Below are 22,655 nucleotides of genomic sequence, written 5' to 3' on the forward strand. Positions count from 1 at the left end.
CAGAAGTGAAAAGAGTTTGAACTTTTAACTTGTTAGCACCTTAAACTTGCCTTCCCTCTCGTGCACTGGTTGTACTGTAGTACAGAAAGACTTTCAGGACTTTCTGCTCGCTGCTGTTTCATCGTTCTTTCTCGGGGAATAAGGAACAAAGCTCTGCTCTTTAATGAGTCCTTCCGAGCAGGACGACACTAAGCTTGTCCCCTATGATTAATACAAATGAGCTGAAGCATGAACCCCATAGGAGAGTTGCTTGGATAATTACAGCAAAGAAGATGGAAGCAAATGTTGTCCTGTACAAAACCAAAGTCACAAGAACAATTAGCGACCGCAAAGAACGCTTGATTATCAGCTCGGAGGGACAGCTGCGGTAGTGCGTAGTGGCGGACGACGCTGACTGTTTGTTGTGGTAAACAACTACATGTCTTTTATTCACGGACGTGACTTGGTTGTTATGCTCTGCAAGCCCTGGGGTGGCGGCGTCAGTTCTTGGAGTTACTGTTTCTCTGTATTGTTTCCCACTGAGCACGGGCCTCTTTGTGTTATCTCCTTAATATTCAGGCCAGTAGCGCACGGAGTAGCACGGGAGACTTTACCTGCAGTGGACAGTTTTCTGTGATGAATGAATCCGCCTGGTTGGTGTTTCGAGCTAAATGCTGCAGAACGGTCTGCAAGCTGCACCGTGCAGTCAAGAAGCTAATGATTGTTGTCATGTATTGATTGTTCTTGTTACACAATTGTGAATATGCTCATGCCAAACTCTGATTAGTGCACATATTTTCAAACCAGTCAGAAGAGTTTGTACTTTAGCAGAAAGCGCTGCGCTCATGTAGAACCCCATCAGTCATAGTGAGACGCTGATTGACAAAACTCCTACTAACTATGTTAGTTCCCCGAAAGGCATTGACATCTGTAGTCTGAGAGTGGTGCTTGTTAAAGGTCTTTGAGTCCCTCCAGGAGCTGCCCCTGACTAGTCGCACTACGGGAACATACCTAATCATGTTTGTCGGATGTGTCATAGCTGGAGATTGGAGTCTCATCGTGCCACACATCTTTAAACGGAGAAAAGGGGGCATGGCTTCCCTTGTTTTCAATGATTTATTGATGTATTTAATTCTTTGTAGATAACTATGAGGCTCCCTGGAGCTCTGTTTACGTCTCGCTGCCTGTGAACTCTGTCAGCGGCCTTTAGTCTGACAGATGGAGAACCTCGGAGCGCACTCTCACCGTGTCATTCTGTCGAAGCAATGAGGTTTCAAAACAGGCCAACGTTCCTCAGACTGGGTATTTTTGGAACGAAAAACAATCAAGTGTGTGTGCTGCGATGTGTTTACTGTTGCACTGCAGCTCAGAGCTTCACACGTATTGTTTTATTCTCATATTGCTCGTGCATGCAGTACGTGAATGCAGGAACTCACAGGATCCAGGCTGCGGTGTCTTCTTGTCTGTGTTCTCCCGTAAGCCTCAAACCTCCAGCGTTCCAATAAGCGAAGTAAATAATTAGATCAATGGGGACATCCACAGTGCAGGCTCACTGTGCAGCGTGTTCCCCTCTCAGAGCTATATCGTTAAAATACATCACTAATGAACTCATCGATAAAATCCTATGACTCTCTATCTCGCACCTCTTCTGGTGTTCCAAACTGTTCTCCCACTTTCTATCGCTCCCGGCTCCCGCTGTGGACAGGCTCGGCTTGAAACAAGTTCATACTAAAAGTAATTTGGTAAAATGGCAGAAAATGTTCTCTATGCTGCCTCGAGTAAAGGGTTACTTAATCTCTGTTCTCTGAATCTTATTATTATTTATATTTTAGGCCACCGCTCTTATTGTTTTGAGAACGTCCGTTGGTTCCAGACCCCTGAGTCATCGCCCACACATCTTCTCTCATACCTGTCGATTAGGTGTTAAGATGGAGCCGGGAGAAGGTTAGCTTAGCTTAGCACAAAGACTGTAAACAGGGGGAAACTGCTAGCCTTGAATCTGAGTCTGTCTTTTCTCTCGCAGCCTACAATCACATTTCCTCCCGGCAGAAAGTTCACAAGGTTTAAAAAAATGCACCCACACATGCACACTGACACGTATATTGTAGTTTCCGTATGACTCTCTCAATGATCACGTTAGCAAACCAGGAGAAAAATAGCCGAATAAAAGCCCAGCCTTCTAAGTGATTCACTGAAAGAGGCACAATGTGCATAACATTTCATTTCAAGGCAGCAGTTCCCTCAGCAAGGACTGTGAGCATATGTGAATCAGAAGGTGTGCTAATGGGGGGGTGAGTCTGTGCTGCGAGTACTGGTATGACGAACGAGTGGTGGAGACAGTAATGCGTAGGGAGGACTTTTCTTATACTACATGTTTCCCCCGTGTACTACACACAATGCTATTTTTTCTATCTTCTAATGAATTTATATTTCTGTCATTTTTATTTTCCCTGCATCGTTTTACTGTGTCGGTAAAATCCACGCACGGTTCTGATGTATGAATATGTCCTCCAGGTGATCTGGTATCCCGGGCCATGCACCACCTCCAGCCCCTGCACATCAAGAACTCCAGCAATGGGACTCCGGTCCACCAGAAGACCACCAACACCACCATGGTGCACTGGGAGCCCGAGGCCCTCTACACCCTGTGTTACTTCATGCACTGCCCACAGATGGAATGGGAGAACCCCAACGTTGAGCCCTCCAAAGTCAACTTACAGACCGAGAGGTGAGTCCAACTCGGGAGATGACGCTGCTTTCACACTTTTCCTTTAGTTTCCCCAAGTCCGTCCAAGAAGCCGTATCCAAGTCCCCCTAAATTAGGTGGACTTAGATAGATTGCAACATTGGTGGCATTTTGTCCTCGTGAAGAAGCAAAACATGCAGTGCTTGTGGATTATTGCACGCCCTTCAGTCATGTTTAAGAGTCTCTTTAGTTTCCCTGAGTATGTAAGAATGGACAGGAGATTATTTCTCAACAAAGAGGGCGAACAGCTGCACAATGGGGAGATAATTACACGTATATCATAACGATTTGAACCAGTATGAAAGCAGACTGCTTGGGTTAAGCTCAAACAAACCAGTGTGGGAACAGAAGTTCACCAGTTTGAATCACCAGCTTCATCCTTTTGTTGCAGGTGTTTCTCACAGATAAATAATCTCATTGGTTGAGGTAAACCTCTGGAGCGTTGTGCATGGTGTACCCTCACAACTGGTGCAATCAGACACTGAACACCAGCTTAACCAGTTTAAAGTTATCTTCAAACCGCCAACAAAGTGTAAAACCCCGTGGTAAAGGTTCTATGATACTTAACTTTAGGGTATGAGTGGTGATATTGCACTTCAGCAATTAGCAAACTACTGGCAAATATGTTTTTTTACTTGCAATACCCTGTGATGAATACATCCAGGTTACTGACAACAATTGGCTTCCAATCCAGGGAAACAGAATACAGTTGGCTTTGTCAACAAGACTACTTGGTATCGTTTAGGCAACAACTATGTGGTTAGGCTGAGTGAAGTCACGTGATATATCCGTCCTCTAACAGTTGTAAAAGATCCCCTGAACTCTTTTAAACAACTTTCAACACTTTCCCCCAAGGATCAATTTGGGCAATGGAAAGCTTGGCTGCATTTGGAGAAGACTTTTAAATGCCTCAGCAAAAACTTAAGTTCCCCAAAGAGCCAAAAAAAAAGCCATATTGATCCATTGCATTTAGTCAATTAGCTAACTTGTACACTGTGATATGTGGTCCTTTGCCTCCACTCATTAAGCTTTAAATCAAGCAGCAAGACGATTTCTATCTCGGAGAAATGTGTGTAAGTTGAAATCCAATCACCCAAAAACATCCATCACCAACATTTCTGGCACACTTTACACACTGTAAAAGCTCTTCGTCTTGATAGGTAAACACATATATCCTTTCAACCATATTGCTTCTGTCAGTTAGTGCACTCTGGAGCTAGATTCATTTCAACTGGTTTAAAGGTTAGTACAGACATTCCTACTTTCTTCCTAAAGTTTTTCGCCCCTCAAGCGTTCCCGTAACAAGCTGTGTGGGCTGGTGGGCGCTGACGCTTCCCTAGGCATTGATGGGATTGATGGGAACCAGGGGCACTTCACTTGGATGGACAGATTTTCCAACATTTTCCCATCAATCTGAGGAGATAAAACTCCTGTCGACCCCGAGGATCACCAGGAATGTCAGGCGGAGTGACATGTCAGCAGGCCCTCGAGTCCCCGGAGAGAAAACTCTCTATTTAGCATTCTGCTGAAAGGTTAAAGACGAGTAGAAAGGGCCTGAGTTACACAACGGGATGAGAGCGAGGGAGAATATGATTAAGTGAGTTGAGGTTGTTTGGCGAAGCTTCAAATAAGCCTTTGTAAGGTGAAAAATGATTGAAGTAAATTGTTTGAATGACTTTTACACCTTTTAGCTTCAGAAGTAAACTTTTGTTTTTTTGTATTGCTCCAATTCTTTAAGTTTGTAAGAAAGGTGAAGCATCTAGAGGAATTTAAAATAGCAGCAGAGCCGCAGTAGATTATGGTTTGTGATATATTCAGGAGTTTGGCCTGGATGTTTGCTTCTTACACTGGCAGCTCTGGTTGTCGCTGCAGGCCTGCTGTCTGTATCCATGGATAACATTACCCTCACTGTTTTCATTCCAGACTGGGCCTCCCTCTTTTGCAAACCCAGAACGGTAGATATGTCTTTCTGGGAGGCAAACATCAGTTAGAGCATAAGCTCTGAGGAAGGGAGGAGGTCTGAACATTAGTCAGCCAAACAGCAGCGGAGACCTTGCTTTTTTTAAAAACTCTTGCCAGAGTTCAAATTCCTGGCAGACTGTAGGTGTAAAGACGAGGATAGCTTTGGTTGTGGAATGAGAATCTGATTCACACAAAAATCTACTAGTCAAACACAGTGCGTCAATATCTAAAAGCTGCTCCCTTGATTAAACACGTGCTTACAGCAAAACTAGAGAAGGACGAGGCAGCTGCACAACGCTCCCAAATGGTTTCTCTCTGTTGTGTTTGCCAGAGGGTCATGAGGGAATAAAGCTCTACAGGGACCATTACTGATGGATTCATAATATCATTTAACTGACTGTAAACATGGAATCAGCCAATTTGATTCCGGGTTTTAAGGTTTGTTTGGTTTTGAAAAGCCTTAAAGGAAAATCTGGACTGAGATCTGGCGAGTCAGAATTACTCCAGCTCTACCAGAATACATCTCTCTTGCAGAATACTGTAAGTGCATCTGTTGCTAACTGTATCGTGAATAGTCGGGTTCATAAAAAGGTCATAGTAATGATGCCTACATACAAATAGGAAGAGAAATCCTTCTTAATACCTGAATATGAGAAGCTAGTGAAAGGAGCTGCTTTAATGGCCAATAGAAGCTGTATAGACCATGGATGTTCTTTTTGTCACTTATACAGAGAGCCCTTATTATCAGCCTGAGAGCATCATTATTATGAATGAGGAGAATGTACTGAATGCACACTGCCAGCAGATTGACTCATATCTTAGACACAGAATATATATTATAATTAAATGTGGAAACATACAAGAGTACAGACAGTTGTTCCACCACGTTAGGTAAATAAGTGTTTGATAGATAACATATATATAATGCACAATGCTCAACTGCGGGATGTGAATAAGGGGGAGTTTAGCTATGACCGCTATGTGTTAGCTGTTTCGAAGCTAATGTTAGCTTAATTAGATAAGGTAGCTACAGTTGCATCTGTACAAATGGAGATTTCATCTGGCAGAATGACGGTTACAGACTAGAAAGAAAGGCTGCTGTTGTCTTCCTCTGTCTGAAATCAAAACATTACTTTGAGTTTCAAGCGGTAATCTTCCGTCATTATCACTGTAGACGGCGTTAGCATGTGTGGCGTGCGAGAACGCAAAGTAGCAAACGCTCAATTAATGACATAAAACTCTACAGATTTAAACATTTTTATATTTCTATTTGTGTATGAATTAAATAAACAAGATAGAGATGTTGGTGCTTGTATTGTTTTACTTTTAACAGGCTAACTGTTTCCCGCTGCTTCCAGTCTTTATGCTAAGCTAAGCTAATCACCGACATGGCCATCAATCCAGGTGTTTCTGATCGACATCTTTTTTTTTAAAGCACAAATGTCTGATGAAGGGAAAGGGAGACACAGAGACAGAGAATAGGTGATTTACAGGTTATGTGTATAGAGACTACACACACACACACACACACACACACACACACACACACACACACACACACACACACACACACTTGTCCTGGAAATAAATGATGAAATATGAACATGTCAGCCAGGCAAGACCCATTACTGATTTTGATTAAAGAAGGTAATAACAGCGTTTAGGGAGGTTGCAGCATCCAGATCTCTTTCTGTTCTGGACTATCTGACATATAAATGATAAATATTGATTTGGTGTCGCTGCCTTTTCAGTTATCTGTAAGGGCATCTTTAATTAGAAAGTTTGTGTGCTCAGCGTTGCACCAAAGTCTCTATTATGTGATTTTATTTGAAAGGTGAATAGAGCAGCAGTGTGTGTGTGTGTGTGTGTGTGTGTGTGTGTGTGTGTGTGTGTGTGTGTGTGTGTGTGTGTGTGTGTGTGTGTTCATTTGGGATCATATTAATAAAACATTACATTGGTAAGTTGTTTTAAGTGTAATTTGTATCCTTTTAACTCATTCCTTGAGGTTTCAAGGTGAGCAAAACAAACCTTTGTTTTCCCCTGCAGGCCGTTCCTGGTACTGCCTCCGCTGATGGAGTGGATCCGGGTGGCGGTCGCCCACACTGAGCATCGACGGAGCTTCTCTGTGGACAGCGATGACGTGAGGCAGGCCGCCAGGCTGCTGCTCCCCGGTGTGGACTGTGAACCACGACAAATAAAGTGAGGATATGATGCTTGTAACAAGAAAGCTGCTCTTAGTTAAACCTCAGCGAGTTTCTCGCTTCAAGTGTTTTATGTTTACTAAAATATTACCCATAAGCCCAGGAGCTCAACTCAGAGATGTCCCAGGACAAACAGATGGGCCAGCTATGTACACATCTGTTCACATCCTTAATACATTCTCCCCCAATAAAGTGTCTTCCTAAGCATCTATAATCTATTTTATTTATTTATTTGGATCCCCATCAGCCACTACCAAGGTAGCTCTGCTCTTCCCGGGGTCCACAAGAAAGAAACTACATCATAAGGGAAACTCCAAGGCAAAAGGGACCAAAACCACAACAAAAACAACAATAAAAGTACTATATCAGTACCTACTAGTCAGTAAAACATTTGATACAGCTCAAAAATATCAGTAGTAGTAATTATAACACGCAAGTTACAAAAGCTACACTGTCATAATAACAGAGAGGGAGTCAAAGGTCAAGTCAGCACAAAGCAAAGGCTTATAAAGTGAGATCAGTCCCTGTGTCAGTTTGAAAGCAGGACATGTTGTAATTCAATTGTTCTGCTATGACTAAGTGTTATCGTGCTATCTTTGACCCTAGATCTAGATGTTCAGCAATCTTGGTGGCTGAAGCTACATTTATTCAGCAGAGTTTTGGGACTACATTGTCGTGCGGTCGGTCAGTCGGGGATAAATCTTCTCTCTTCCCTCCTTCACAAACACCCCAGCAGTCATGAAGCTGTGCATAATATTTGTCACATGGCGGCTCAGTCAGCGGCTTTGTGGGTCAAGAGTCGTATCACGTTTCAAATACTTGCAGAAGAAAACAAAAATGAAACACTAAGAGGTGTGAATTCTCAATTAACATATCTTTACATGTGTCAGGTATAATTGTCACGTAACATTTGACAAACATCATGAAGCGGCTCCTCGGTGACCCAGCGGAGACATCAGCTGTGACAGCTGCTCACTGCTTGGATTAAGAGGCTTTACGGGAGAACGAGTAATAATGAGTCATAGCAAAAGCCTCACCTGGAGGAAAGCTACTTTAGGAAAGGAGGAAAGTCGAGACACGAGCAGATTGACGTTGAATACAAACAGCTCAATATTTGAAATGAACTCATAGAGTTAATCTCACAATACCCCGTGTTGAAGCAGTAATAATCACAGTAATGGATCTGCTGTTTCTCTCTGCAGAGCGGAGGATTGTTTCTGTGCCACCAGAAAGCTGGACGCCGCCTCCACGGAGGCCAAGTTCCTGCAGGATCTGGGCTTCAGGATGCTCAACTGCGGACGGACGGACCTGGTCAAGCAGGCCGTGAACCTGCTGGGGCCTGATGGCCTCAACAGCATGAGCGAACAGGTGCTTAACACTTTACACACACACACACACACTCCTACATGTACTCACATCATTAACACACCTACACCTATTTCTACGTAATCCCGACAAACTGAACCGAACCAAAAACATTACAACTAATGATCATCCAATCATCTGTGGATTTTAATCTTACTAATTGAAAAAACATTTTTCTAAAGCCCAATGGGGTGTCCTGTCTTTGTCCGACCAACTCTCCAGAACCCAAAGATAGTTTGTTCGTCACCACGTAAAAACAATAAAAGCTGCAAATCCTCACAATTTAAATGCTAATGCTCCGTCTGTAGCTGATACTGCAACACTGTCCTGAGCGTTGATGGGTTTGGTTCGACCGCCGGGTCGATATCTCAGACTTACTGCGTCCACGTGTTAATGTCACATGGGATTTTCTACTTTCCTCAGTAAATGGAAATATTGGTTATTCCCCGCGCTGCTAAGTGGAAGCTAATAGTGCAATCTGATTTTCCGCGGTCAGAAAGCTGTGCCTGGTTAAGTTCGTTTAAGAAGCTCTTGGCAGGTCAGATACTCGATATGGAGGTTTGTACAAAGCCCTCTTCCAGTTTACTTTCTAGTATATACCTATATTGTGTTGTGCCCAGCTACTGGCAGGTTGATTCATACCACACGCTCAGATTATTAGCGTGGCGTTCAGTATTTACAGCTTGTATTGACTGACAGAGGACCAGGTTTGAGTCTGTCATCACAGCTGAGACTCATCACGAGGATCATCAGGGTCCGCTGCTCATATCGCCCTTTAGCTGTCTGCTGATTAAGTAGATCGGCGTCCAGGAAATATTTACGAATGGATCACCACAAAGGGATAACGGTCTTCCACATAAAGTGCTTTTGCGTGTTATGAGCGAGTCGCAAAAGGCCCGTGTTGAACATGATGGTCAGACGTACGATTGAAAGCGTGCTTTGTTTAAAGGCTACACCGTGGGAAGAGCGCGCACTGTTTCAATCCAAAGTTCTTTTGTTAGTTTTCACTCTGCAGTAACACAGATGAGGCTTCACCCTGCGGCTCGGAGCACAATGTGTGTGTGCGTGTCAGGGGAGCATATGGGGGGGGGGCATGTACAGATATAAGATGTTAAGAGCTTCACAGTTTGAGATGAGGGGGAAAAATTGGCACCTAATTGCATGTAATGTATGAATGCTAGAGTCCTTTTTAGTCGTGGGGCTGATTAGTATCCAGCAGTGAACATGCACATATGGCACTTCACAGGTTCTTTCTGATAAAATGGAAAAGAGCATTACCTAAAGAAAGATTTGTACACTTGCTGTCCTATATAACTAACAAGCAAAGCTGCATATAGCTCCATATGGAACTGCTAATTACCTTTGAGGTCTTCGCTGATTGCGTTGCAATCCACAAGAGAAATGACCAAAGAATCCTAGAAGTTTGTTATATGATGAAGATTCGACTCCAGCAGGCGAGTGCTTTTAATTAATGACGTGTGGAACAATTTGTCAATGAATATAAAAAGCAATCATCACTCCTCACTTAGTCCTTTGCATGCAAACCGATAACTCAAAGTCTAAATGTGTCATAGTTGTAGTATAAAGTAGCACCACATTTTATTTTAGACCTGAGTTCAATTCCCTGTGCTGAAAACGATCTCCCCCCCCACACACACACAGGGTATGACCCCTCTCATGTACGCCTGCGTCCGCGGGGATGAGGCCATGGTTCAGATGCTGCTCGACGCCGGAGCCGACATCAACAGCGAGGTCAGTGTTCACGAGACGCCACCTGTCCGTCAAAATGTCACTTTGATTCCACATTTTTTGTTGTTGTTGTTTTTTTGCTCCAAAATGTTCATTTACATTTGTTGTGTGAAAACCGATGAAACCACTTTGTGTTGCTCTTCCCCCCCCCCCCCCCCCCCCCCCCAACCCCCCTCTCTGTTTTCACTGTCCCACCTGCTGTCGGCATGCTCTCCGTTCCCCTGGCAGCTTATTACATGAAGTGCACTGACGAGCAATAGAGTAACAATGATATAGAATAATTAATCAGTCGCTCAGTGCAGGCAGCTTGCTTTAAACTGCATCAATAATGCATCACTGTTGTACAAGCGTGTGCACTTAGTGTAACCGGCGACCGCACGAAGCATGAACCTCATTGTGTGTGTGTGTGTGTGTGTGTGTGTGTGTGTGTGTGTGTGTGCAGGTACAGTTACCTCATTGTTGATGTTGTGATTTAGTGTCTGTATAAATCATCCAGGTGGTTGATAAATACTCAAAGCATCAGTTCACCCAAATTACAACCAGTGGTGGACGACCAATCAGATCGTTTACTACCACAGCGTCACAGTTCATTAAGAAAAGCATCAAAATATACTGAATGTACAAAAGTACAATAAGTATTGTTGCATTAATGTTGAAGCTGGTAAAGGTGGAGCTGACTTTACATACTGTGTGTGTTCGCATTACCTCCTTTACCTTGTGATGTGGAGCTGCAGTGGGCTTATGTAACTAAAGTTGCGTGGAGATAACTTCTATTTCGTCATGTCTTATAAGTGAATAGCAGACTGCTGCCGTGCCAGTTTTATATTTCTTGTTTCACTGTGACAGAGAGAAGCTCGAGAAGCTCGATGTGTGTTAGTGAGAAGTCTCCTCTAGCAGGTTTTAACCTGAGAAGATATTTCTGCGTCTTATAAGAGAAAAAGGTTGGAAACCATCGACCTAAATATTCCACAGACTTTACCGTCAACAGGTTTTATAGGGACTGTTTCTTTAAAAAGAAAAAGCTGAGCAGAGCGAGTCCTGTGGGGGAAAGATCTTCAACAATCCCCTCCTCTATGTGAGCTGGGAACAGAAATCTCCAGACAGCATATAAAAACAAAAACTATCTGCGTCCCTGAACGCACCGCGGGGAAACGAGAAAACATTCTTCTTGATTGTGATTTGGGTGAACTGAGCCCGTAAGTAAAGCAGTTTTACTACTTCTCTAGAGTCGGGATATTTTAAGCTCCATGAACTAATTAATATTTCCTCAGCGTGAACACAAGAGCACTAACAGTCCCACCGTTGTGTAGCATCATTACGTCTGACGACAGAGAGGCCTCCTCCAGGCGACATTTAGAAATCGTTTCTGTTCGTCACTCTGAGATGAAGCCACTTCACAAATCACAGGACAACATTGGGGGCTGTTTCAATTCGACTGCCACCGCTTTGTTCACGAGTCCGCACCGCCCGTCTTTTACAGTGTTTTTAGTCTTTGTTGTGTTTTCTCTGGTTTCATTCCCCTTTGAAATGAAACGCTCGTCACAGACGGAGCTCGGCAGCGAGGAGACGACACATAGAAGTCGTAATGCTCAAGATTTCATGTGAAACTCAGGAGGAAGATCTCCCTCTGCCACCTGCCCTACTTTGCTTACACTGCCCTTCTTTTGCTTACACCCTCCCCCCCACCCCCCACCCCCCTATCTCCCTCCCTGAGCTGTGAATGTTAATGGCTGTATATCTCTCTCCCTGAACTTCACCTATGACTTCCCAGGTGCCAAGCACAGTAAACAAGCACCCCTCAGTTTATCCTGAAACGCGCCAGGGGACGCCTCTCACTTTCGCCGTGTTACACGGACACGTCCCTGTCGTGCAGGTAGTGACGTTTATGACCTGTAACCATTAACCTGTGGCCCTTGTCCTGACCTTTGCACCAAGATATAATAATGATGATGATTATTATTATGGTGCATCATATTAATAATAATAATAATAATAATAATAATAATGTCGTTGATCCTGTCTGTGCAGTCATGACGTGGAGAGGACTTGTTAAAGCAGACTCTCCACATTAAGTTTGTTTTTAATAATGTGTGTAGTCTGAGCAGAGCCTGATCTCAGTGTTTTGTTCATTTCAAATATAAAACACATGTTGTTGCAGTGGGTATTGTTTGAGCTGACACTGGCTGAAAGCCTGATGAACAGCGTCGCCCTCAGGATATTTCAATTATTAATCAGCACCACCGCAATCACAGTTTCTTTGGGATGGAAAAAGAAACCATCTTGATTCCTCCTCCCTCAGCTCAGGCATGTCATCAGCAACAATAAGAAGCTAATGAGGAAGATAGGAGTGTGTGCAGTGTCCAGAGCTAATCTCTAAATGAGCTGCTTTAGCTTTCCAACAGTTGCCAAGCCTGAGTGTAACACACCGTCTCGCCCTCGCCTGTTTTCTTCCTCCCTCCTCTCCCTCCTGGTTTGTTTTCCCCTCCCTCCCTCCCTCCCCACCACAGTTGTTGCTGGATAACAGAGCGAATGTGGAGGGCGCCCTGCAGGATGGGGCGGAGAACTACACGGAGACCCCGCTTCAGCTGGCCTCTGCTGCAGGTACCTCCAGACTCCAGAGGTTCATATTCGACCCCAGTGTTCAGGGATCAGTCATGACAAAGTCTGGATTTTAATCTCACCAGAAGACATTCTCACTCTGCTTTAATCATCTCATTAATTCAATTCAATTACTCTCTGAGATCATGATCGTGTTACTGTGTAGTCGCGTGTGAAGCAGCAACATTTTAAACTGACTCAAACAAAGGAACTGTTTGTCCAGATACAGATGAGAAGATTGATACCACGCTCTTCTCTGTGCGTTGAAGATGAAGCTAAAGCCAGCAGCTGGTTAGCTTAGCTTAGCATAAAGACTGGAAACAGAGGGAAACAGCTAGCCCGGCTTTTCAAAAACACACAGCCTCGGATAATGAACACTATGAACATTCTGCTCATTAAGTTATAAATAATGCATCTGGAATAAAGACCACAATCCCAGAGCACGTTTGATTCATACTTAGCAATGAGTGAGAGACTTTCTAAGCACGGACTCATTACGACTGTTTTATTTTACTGTCACATTAATTTTTACAAGGATGTGAAGTGTTGAGTGAGCGAGGCGAGTATCAGTCTGGACTGGATCAGATAAGATCACTTTGCAGTAGTGTGTGTTCTCGTGACGCTCTGCAGATCATCAGGGATCAACTGTGAGCTGCAGACTCTGGATTTAACTCGCAGCGACGACTTTGTGGAATTTGGTGAATGTGAAAACGTTTGATGCTTCACCGAAGTGTTCACTTTAGAAGTACCAAAACCACAGAATACTCCTTTACAAGAACATATCTATATATATATATATATATATATATATATACAAGTAAATGTACAGAAATATTATATAAATAATATATTTATAATATCAAAAGTAAAAGTATTCTTTATGTTGCGTTTTACGTAATTATAGAATATATATATAATATATATATATATAATATATATATATATAATATATATATATATATAATATATATATATAATATATATATATATAATATATATATATATATATATATATATATAATATATATATATATATATATAATATATATATATATATATATATATATATAATATATATATATATATATATATATATATATAGTTTATGTAAAATATACGTAAAATAATATTAAAATAAAATAATATTACGTAAAATATATATATATATATATATATATAGTGTAAGTTGCAGACAATGGAAATAATTAAGTACAAATGTGTTGAAATTGTTCTTAAGTACAATTCGTAGTTACATTCCTCCGCTGATCAACATATATTGTTGCAAAGCATCACATGTTATTCACCTGTTCCATCCTGCACAGGTAACTTTGAGCTGGTGAGTTTGCTTTTGGAACGAGGGGCCGACCCCATGATCGGGACCATGTGTCGAAACGGCATCTCCTCCGCCCCGCTGGGAGACATGAACTCATTCAGCCTGGCAGCAGCACATGGCCACAGGTAATACAGGCAATCACACACACACACACACACACACACACACACACACACACACACACACACGAGTGCCAGTCAGCAGAGATGTATCCATTACCACAGTATTGATCCATCTACACTCCATCTGCTCACAGAATCCTGCAGAATATGAGAGGCAGATCTCTCCCCGTCAGACACACGATAAGCGCTGCAGTGTATTCAGCAGCACTTATGGCGTCAGTTTGACATCATAGACAAAGCCTGTTAACATTCAGGGCAGTGAGAGCTGTCAGGAAGTGGAGTGGGAAGCCAGAAACACAATGCAGCATTATTAAGACAGTCAGTCAGAGTGTGATGTTTGTGCTGCAGCGTTCAAACTGCATTAGGATTGGTTGTGACATGAAGGCGGAGTGTGTGTGGGGAAAGAATTGGACACTACATGGCCAGAGATATGTGGACACTGCACTCTGGGAATTATAAAAGCCAAAATGTGCAACACCTGTGTGTCTGAGGGAGGTTGTTGTAGCATAAGATGATGAAATGATGAGATGGATTAAACGTAAACCCCAGGGGCATCACAACACTTTATGAGCAGCTTCAAAGTGACGCAGCGAGCCTCCCAGTGACTTCTCATCAGTGTGATCAAACATGTTGTGTTGATCCTGGCCCCTCCCCACGGAAGCAGCTGGTGCGATGACACAACGTACACGATGAATCTGCAGAAAAGAAAACTTTTCTTTTCAGATGACATATTCAGTTTCAGCTTAATGTATTATTTTTAATACTCTATTTGTTAAATTGTGACAGGAGTTACGAAGCATCAAACTATTTTAATATTAAGTAACATATTTTATATAACATTAAGTTTGGTTCAGGAAATATCTTAAGATTTCTTTTTATTTTTTTATTTAATTAATAAAATAAGTAATAAAATAAGTTTGGTTCTTGGAATACTTTAAGATTTATTTAATTTTAATTTTATTAAATAAGTAGAAATTAGATTTGATTCTTGAAATATTTGAAGATTTTTTTATTTAATTAAATAAGTAATAAAATTAGGTTTGGTTCTTGGAATATTTTAAGATTTATTTAATTTTAATTTAATTAAATAAGTAATAAAATTAGATTTGGTTCTTGGAATATTTTAAGATTTATTTAATTTTTATTTAATTAAATAACTAATACAATTAGATTTGGTTCTTGGAATATTTTAAGATTTATAATTGTTTTATTTAATTAAATAAGTAATACAGTTTGGTTCTATCTTAAGGCCTATAGTCTTTTTACTTTGTTTAGCATCATATGTGTTGTCTGTATGCCTCTTCCATCTCACATCAACAGTGCAGCTGGATTCTTAATCATGTGATTTATTATCTCCATTAAATAATACAAAATGTTGAATAAACCATTATATTCCGTCGGGTGTTTTTTGTCTAAGTGCTCTTAAAACCCTAAAAAGACACTTGTGAATTTGTTGAGAACATATTGTGACTCTACAGAACAGAGCACGCCATCGAGCTTAATTAAGTCCACGAGAGTGAGTCAGAGCTGGATGGGCTTAATGTGGAGTTAACACTCGTATGTCTAATTTAGAAACATTTCCCGCTCTGCGATCTTCCACTTCACAACTTCTCTAACTTCTCTTTGACCCGGGGGCACGTTAGGTGTTGCTAGCTTGATTCCTTTTTGTTTTTTCTTCTCGCCCCGACCATAAAACAATCTGTCGCTGTGTCTTATCCTCTCTAGGAATGTATTTCGGAAGCTGCTGTCCCAGTCGGAGCAGGAAAAGGGCGATGTGCTGTCCCTGGAGGAGATCCTGGCCGAGAGTTCGGATCCCGGGGAGAAGAGGTTGGCGCCGCAGGCCAACGGCGGAGGGACGCTGCGAACAGGAAAGGCCAAACTGAGGGCCCTGAGAGAGGCCATGTACCATAGCGCAGAGCACGGCCATGTGGACATCACCATAGACATCCGCAGCTTAGGTCAGATTTACTAATACATGCTTCACTGGCACACATGCATCGCTCTCTGGTGCCTCCAGCTGTCCTGGAGATGTGCTCATGCTGTGCCTGTCCTGTCCTGTCCTGTACACGCTCTCAGCAGTCACCGCTACTCATCAAACAGTCGCAGGAAGGAGCACTTTTTACATCCCACGCAATAATAGCATCGGGTCAAAGGTGTGTGAGCGTGGTGATTTTAAAAGTGTCCTGAAGCTCATTCTGTACATGTGGCAATCATCAGCTTTCACCCCCAACATTGTCCCGCTGCATTCGGCATAATGTGGCGTTTGATTGGGATGAATTGACTCATTTGTTCCAGTCGATAAAACAATCTCACCATAAGAAGCTCTTCTTGACCTTTCGGTCTGATGGCACGCTCCTCGGCAGATGGCGTTTACTCGGATGTCTTGAAATGATACGTCGTCTGATGAAGGTTTACAGACCTAGCTCACATTGTGTTACTCGGACATCTCATGTCGTAGAGATGCTGGTCAGCAGGTGTTGTTACCTTTGGACAGAGCCAGGCTGAAGGTGAGTCCATGTGGAGGTCTGCATGGACCCCTGTGCGGATGTTGAGCAGCTCAGAGTTCGTGAGCACCAGAGGCGTCGACTTAAAGTAAACTGAGCACTTGTATTATATTCTCCTATTTCCATAAAGCGCTCACACACACACACACACACACACACACAACTCGTCTTGTTGCTGTCAGGAGCTCGCCATCATATTTTCCAGTGAGTGGAAGGTGTCAGCGCATGCAGCCTGTCGCATGTATATGAGCGTGCGACAGTCTTTGTGGCACGCTGAGCTAAACGTCTTCTGCCTGCAGCGTCTTTGGACCTTGTGGTGAGATTGTTTCGTGAACAAAATGTTTCCAAGGTCAAGAATTAACTTTGGCCGACCCCCATGTCCCAGAGCCCGAGGTGACAGATCTTTTTAATTGCTTGTTTTTGCACAACCAAGATTTAAAAGAGAGAACAAATCATTAACGTAATATGATTTTATGAAACGTTAAAAACAAGCTGGAATCAGCACATTTGAGCTGGTGATAAGGAAAGCCTCCACTGTCATGTCATTGTTTATGTTAATCTCACACACACATTCGCTCATCGTATTGTTGCAGAACATTACAGCCATTTTCTTTTAACAGGACATTCTTTAATTATATAAGTGCTGTCTTAACATTCCTGCCACAGCCTCCGACTTTCCACTAATCCAACGCTCACCATGCAATCGCCCTTCAACTCGCACTGAAGTGATGGAAACATGGTCGGTGCTGTCGCCCTTGAAACTGCTCTGACATCGCGTGGGCGCCGCTGTGTGTATTCACTGTCGCTGTGCTGGTGTTCCCAGGTGTTCCCTGGACGCTGCACACCTGGCTCGAGTCCCTGCGCACCTGCTTCATGCAGCACCGCCGCCCGCTGATCCAAGGCCTGCTCAAAGACTTCAGCTGCATCCAGGAGGAGGAGTACACAGAGGAGCTCATCACGCACGGCCTGCCGCTCATGTTCCAGATCCTCCGATCCAGCAAGGTCACCGGGGCTTTCTTTCACGTGCATGTAAACAAAACACTCGTTAGAGAAAACATCCGACAAAGTAAGGCTGCTTTGCTGGGAATACAAACTGTCCTGCGCTCGTGTGCTCGGGTGACATTAACTCCCCATATTTGCATATATTTAGTTGCACTCCAAACCACATTATCATACATTTGCATGTAATTTGAGCTCGTTGGGAAACAGAGGCCAGAAGACTGAAAAGTGTCCGTCCTCACTCGTGTTGGTGTGTGTTTGCAGAACGAGGTGATAAGCCAGCATCTGTCAGTCATCTTCACCCAGTGCTACGGGCCCTTCCCCATCCCCAAGCTGACCGAGATGAAGAGGAAGCAAACGTCGCGCTTAGGTAAGAGAGAGAGTTCAAAATAGTGACTGTTCCTCAACGTGGGAGAGGTCAGAGGTCAGAGGTCGCTCGTTAATGAACCTGCTTCTGCTCCTCAGGGTTTCTGCAGGTGTTTTGGAAGCAGGTATTTGCATCTGCGTGTCTGTAATGATGTTTTCTATCAGGTATTACAACCTTCTCTAAAGTTCGGAAAGGTCACACACATTTCCATATTTAATCTTTTTCCGCATTTCATATAATTAGAGCACGTGGAGGCACTGAGACGTCCAGTGTCAGCGCTGCGGCGCCACCTAGTGTTCGATCCACGGCGCTCAAATAACAGAAGAGAACTGGTTTGTTACTTTGTGAGCAGGATTAATGCGTAACACACTAATTAAGTTTGCAGTGAAAGAAACAGCAGAACCTTTCAGAACCCGAGTGAAAGGGAATTAATGTAATAAAGTTGCACTGATAGCCGAGTAATTAATGAGCACATTAGTTTAATCTTTCCTTGCTTGCTGGTCCGTAGTTTAGGAGTAATGACATCATTTGCTTTTATTGGATCTTTCTGTCGTCTCCTTCAGACCCGCACTTCCTGAACAACAAGGACATGTCTGATGTTACTTTCCTGGTGGAGGGGAAACCCTTCTATGCTCACAAAGTGCTGCTGTTCACAGCTTCAGCCAGGTAAAGAAGAATTCTGCTGTTTGTTGGTCTGTTTCCTACACAGCTGTAACAAATGTCATGATTTCATCCGTTTCATCCAGGTTCAAGTCACTGCTCCAGAACCGACCAGCAGCGGAGAACACCTGTATCGAGATCAGCCACGTCAAGTACAATATTTTCCATGTAAGAATTGTAATAAAGCATTCACTATGTTGTGGTTTTGTTTTAATATCCGGTCAGTAAGAGCTGCAACTAATGATTATGACGTCTTGTCGGTGCAACACCCAGAGATATTCACTTTAATATGATATAAATCTCCACATTTCAGACGCTGAAAACAGCATTTTCTACCATTTTTACATGAAAGATGACAAACATTTGCTGCTTCTGCGTGTTAGTGGAGTAATGGTTGCAGCTCTCCCACACACTGAGCTCTGCTCTCTGCGTTTCAGTTGGTCATGCAGTATCTGTACTTTGGAGGCACTGAGGCTTTGCACATACGCAACACTGAAGTCATGGAGGTAAGACAGACTTAACCAAAGCCTGCTGAGCGACTGTGCCAGCATTAGCATTTCTAATCCCACGTCCTGTGCCTCATTCTGTGTGGCTGTACTGTTCCCTGCAGCTCCTCTCTGCAGCCAAATTCTTCCAACTAGAGGCCCTTCAGAGACACTGTGAGATCATCTGCTCCAAGAACATCACCACGGACACCTGCGTGGACCTCTACAAGCACGCCAAGGTGAGACGCAAACACAACTTTCAATAGATCATTTCAAAAATACAACCTGTCGCACAAATCCCGCTATGAAAGGTGTTTGTATTTAAAGATTAACACGGGATTAACTGACTTCCTGTAAGTCGTTGTTTTTGGTTTTACGTCCAAACTCTGAGGTCTGTTGCTCTGACAACCCGCCGTACACACACACGGCTTCCTTCATCATGTTGACACTGGACTTCTGAATCAACACTCGGATGCTGCGCAGCTCTGCTGTGTTTCTCCTCATTGTGCATACCTTCTGCGGACGTTCTCATCCCCTTTAGAGAAGTTTAAAACTCTGCGTGTGTCTCTGATGTCATCTTCTCTCCCCGCAGTTCCTTGGAGCCTTGGAGCTCAACGCTTTCATCGAGGGCTATTTCCTGAAGAACATGGTGCTGCTGATCGAACTCGACGGCTTCAAGCAGCTGCTGTACGAACCCCCTCCCGCGGAGAGCCCCGCCTCCAGCCCCGGCGTCTGCTCCGACATGCTCCTGGACCTGGAGAAAACTCTGGCCACACGCATCCACTCCATCCACCTCTCCACCTCCAAGGGCTCCGTGGTGTGACGTCCTCTCCCGAAGCCCCCCTCCGATCCAGGCACGGCATCCATGTAACACCGCCTCCAACATAGTGCCCTGCGACACAGCCCCCTCCCCCCCCCCCTACCTGTCTTTGAAGAGGGGCTGCCGGATGTTTTTATGTCAGGGATTCCCTTTAATTCTGCCAGATGCAGCCCCCCCCCCCCCTCCCAATAAAGTTGGCATATGTGACAAATTCACAGAGAGAACTTCCTCTTCTTGTCAGAGGCTTGAACTCTGTTGTCCTACTGGCTCCCACTGATCACCCCCCCCCCCCCTCCCCTCCCCCCCACAGTAAGAGAAACTTATTGTATTTCATTTAGGACACGTGCATGAAATACATCCTGTGCGTAGAGTAGAATTTCAACTCGATGAAGCAGCTTTAGGTTTACAGACGTCGTTTTATGGAAGTGGACGCCATCGTATAGAGTTGGACACATGCCAAAATATAACCCTACTGTACAACCAATGAGAGTGACTCGTAGCAATGCCAGCAGACGGACTTTGGGTGGACTTGTTTGACCTGAATGACATTTCTGTCACTTGTATGTTGGATACGTTTCACTGTGTTACACCCACTGTGTGCAGAGGCCAAACTGATCACAGGAACTTCCACCGCGGCCGACACTGCGCTCAGTGAAATCTATGCTGACGTATGCTTGAAACACGGACGTCCAACTGGGGAAATGAACTTGTTATAACTCCACAAACACTTTTTCTTTGCATGACACCTCCTCAGCTGAGCGGCCCTGATATTGCTTTTTATGCAGAGCTTACTTCACGGACTACTTTCGCAAAACGGGGAAAACGCTGCTTATTAACTTTCTACCCACTGGATTTGGATTGACAGGTTCTTTATTTAAAGCAAAAGTGTAAATATGTCCTCAAAGGCATCGTGCTGGTTGTGTTTTTCTTATTTGTAAACTGATGTACAGTATTCTCCCACTCGCACCGGTCTCATTGACTGTGCTCCCTGAACGGTTTGTACGTGTCTGTCTGTGTTGCATGTTTAATCTGTTTTGTTTCAGTCCTCCGTGTCGCTTTAGGTGTGCTTTGTTGTGTAGACGGGTCAAGGCCGAGCTGTTCCGGTTCAAGTCCAATCAAAGGACGTTTGCTTCGATTAGTTTTTGCTGTTTCTGGTGCCGTGCGAAACGCTCGGGGTCGGTCACCAGGACGCCTTTTTTAAAGTCACGTTTTTGTTTTAGGCTTCCCCTCAAAAGAACATCAATTCTGTGAAAGAAATTGAAGTTGAATTTACACACACACACACACACACACACACACACACACACACACACACACACACACACACACTGTAGGCACTGAGTGTGTTAGATACACAGCAATGCGTCCTGTCAACCGGTTGTTATGCACATTTTCAATTTGTGCAAACGCCTTAAAAAGGTTATAAAATACAAAACCTGATTCCTCAGAGAGCAAGTTGAAATAGTTGAAACTATGACGTCACATGACGTGTTCAGTAACACACGGTGTGTTCAGTAACACACGATGTGTTCAGTAACACACCATGTGTTCAGTAACACACGATGTGTAACACACGATGTGTTCAGTAACACACCATGTGTTCAGTAACACGATGTGTTCAGTAACACACGATGTGTTCAGTAACACATGATGTGTAACACACGAACACACGATGTGTTCAGTAACACGATGTGTTCAGTAACACGATGTGTTCAGTAACACACGATGTGTAACACACGATGTGCTCAGTAACACACCATGTGTTCAGTAACACACGATGTGTAACACACGATGTGTTCAGTAACACACGGTGTGTTCAGTAACACACGATGTGTTCAGTAACACACCATGTGTTCAGTAACACGATGTGTTCAGTAACACACGGTGTGTTCAGTAACACACGATGTGTTCAGTAACACACGGTGTGTTCAGTAACACACGATGTGTTCAGTAACACACGGTGTGTTCAGTAACACACGGTGTGTTCAGTAACACACGATGTGTTCAGTAACACACGGTGTGTTCAGTAACACACGGTGTGTTCAGTAACACACGGTGTGTTCAGTAACACACGGTGTGTTCAGTAACACATGATGTGTAACACACGAACACACGATGTGTTCAGTAACACGATGTGTTCAGTAACACGATGTGTTCAGTAACACACCATGTGTTCAGTAACACACCATGTGTTCAGTAACACACGATGTGTAACACACGATGTGTTCAGTAACACACCATGTGTTCAGTAACACACGATGTGTAACACACGATGTGTTCAGTAACACACGGTGTGTTCAGTAACACACGGTGTGTTCAGTAACACGATGTGTTCAGTAACACACGGTGTGTTCAGTAACACACCATGTGTTCAGTAACACGATGTGTTCAGTAACACACAATGTGTTCAGTAACACGATGTGTTCAGTAACACACAATGTGTTCAGTAACACACGATGTGTTCAGTAACACATGATGTGTAACACACGATGTGTTCAGTAACACGATGTGTTCAGTAACACGATGTGTTCAGTAACACACGGTGTGTTCAGTAACACACGATGTGTTCAGTAACACACGATATCTTCAGGCCAAAAACAACATTTCAACAGAATCATAATGACGTATAAGAGTTGTTTTAAGTTCTGTAAATAGTTACAGAAAAAGAGAAATAAATATTATCCTACAACTTTATTTTCTTACCGACATACATAGCACTATATATTTTATTTTACATTCCACAGCTATTTTGTTTTACAAAAGTA

General features: G+C 43.3%; 1 protein-coding gene across 4 annotated transcripts in view; it reads left to right on the forward strand.

The window, feature by feature from the left end:
* LOC115028483 (ankyrin repeat and BTB/POZ domain-containing protein BTBD11-A) overlaps nucleotides 1-20,798 on the forward strand; it is a 124,401-nt gene extending 103,603 nt beyond the window's left edge. For 2 of the 4 annotated variants that reach the window (XM_029462289.1, XM_029462292.1), the window contains 15 exons: nucleotides 2,494-2,707; nucleotides 6,734-6,886; nucleotides 8,091-8,256; nucleotides 9,916-10,005; nucleotides 11,774-11,875; nucleotides 12,510-12,603; nucleotides 13,923-14,058; nucleotides 15,781-16,013; nucleotides 17,383-17,588; nucleotides 17,823-17,928; nucleotides 18,489-18,591; nucleotides 18,672-18,753; nucleotides 19,023-19,091; nucleotides 19,196-19,309; nucleotides 19,663-20,798. In XM_029462289.1, the coding sequence (XP_029318149.1) occupies nucleotides 2,494-2,707; nucleotides 6,734-6,886; nucleotides 8,091-8,256; nucleotides 9,916-10,005; nucleotides 11,774-11,875; nucleotides 12,510-12,603; nucleotides 13,923-14,058; nucleotides 15,781-16,013; nucleotides 17,383-17,588; nucleotides 17,823-17,928; nucleotides 18,489-18,591; nucleotides 18,672-18,753; nucleotides 19,023-19,091; nucleotides 19,196-19,309; nucleotides 19,663-19,893 (2,099 nt within the window). In that variant the 3' untranslated portion in view covers nucleotides 19,894-20,798. The remainder of the gene's footprint in view (nucleotides 1-2,493; nucleotides 2,708-6,733; nucleotides 6,887-8,090; nucleotides 8,257-9,915; nucleotides 10,006-11,773; nucleotides 11,876-12,509; nucleotides 12,604-13,922; nucleotides 14,059-15,780; nucleotides 16,014-17,382; nucleotides 17,589-17,822; nucleotides 17,929-18,488; nucleotides 18,592-18,671; nucleotides 18,754-19,022; nucleotides 19,092-19,195; nucleotides 19,310-19,662) is intronic. The other 2 variants (XM_029462290.1, XM_029462291.1) reach the window with 2 other exon arrangements.
* Nucleotides 20,799-22,655: the final 1,857 nt, after the last annotated feature.

This window comes from Cottoperca gobio, chromosome 23, assembly GCF_900634415.1.
Source record: "Cottoperca gobio chromosome 23, fCotGob3.1, whole genome shotgun sequence".
Lineage (NCBI taxonomy): Eukaryota > Metazoa > Chordata > Actinopteri > Perciformes > Bovichtidae > Cottoperca > Cottoperca gobio.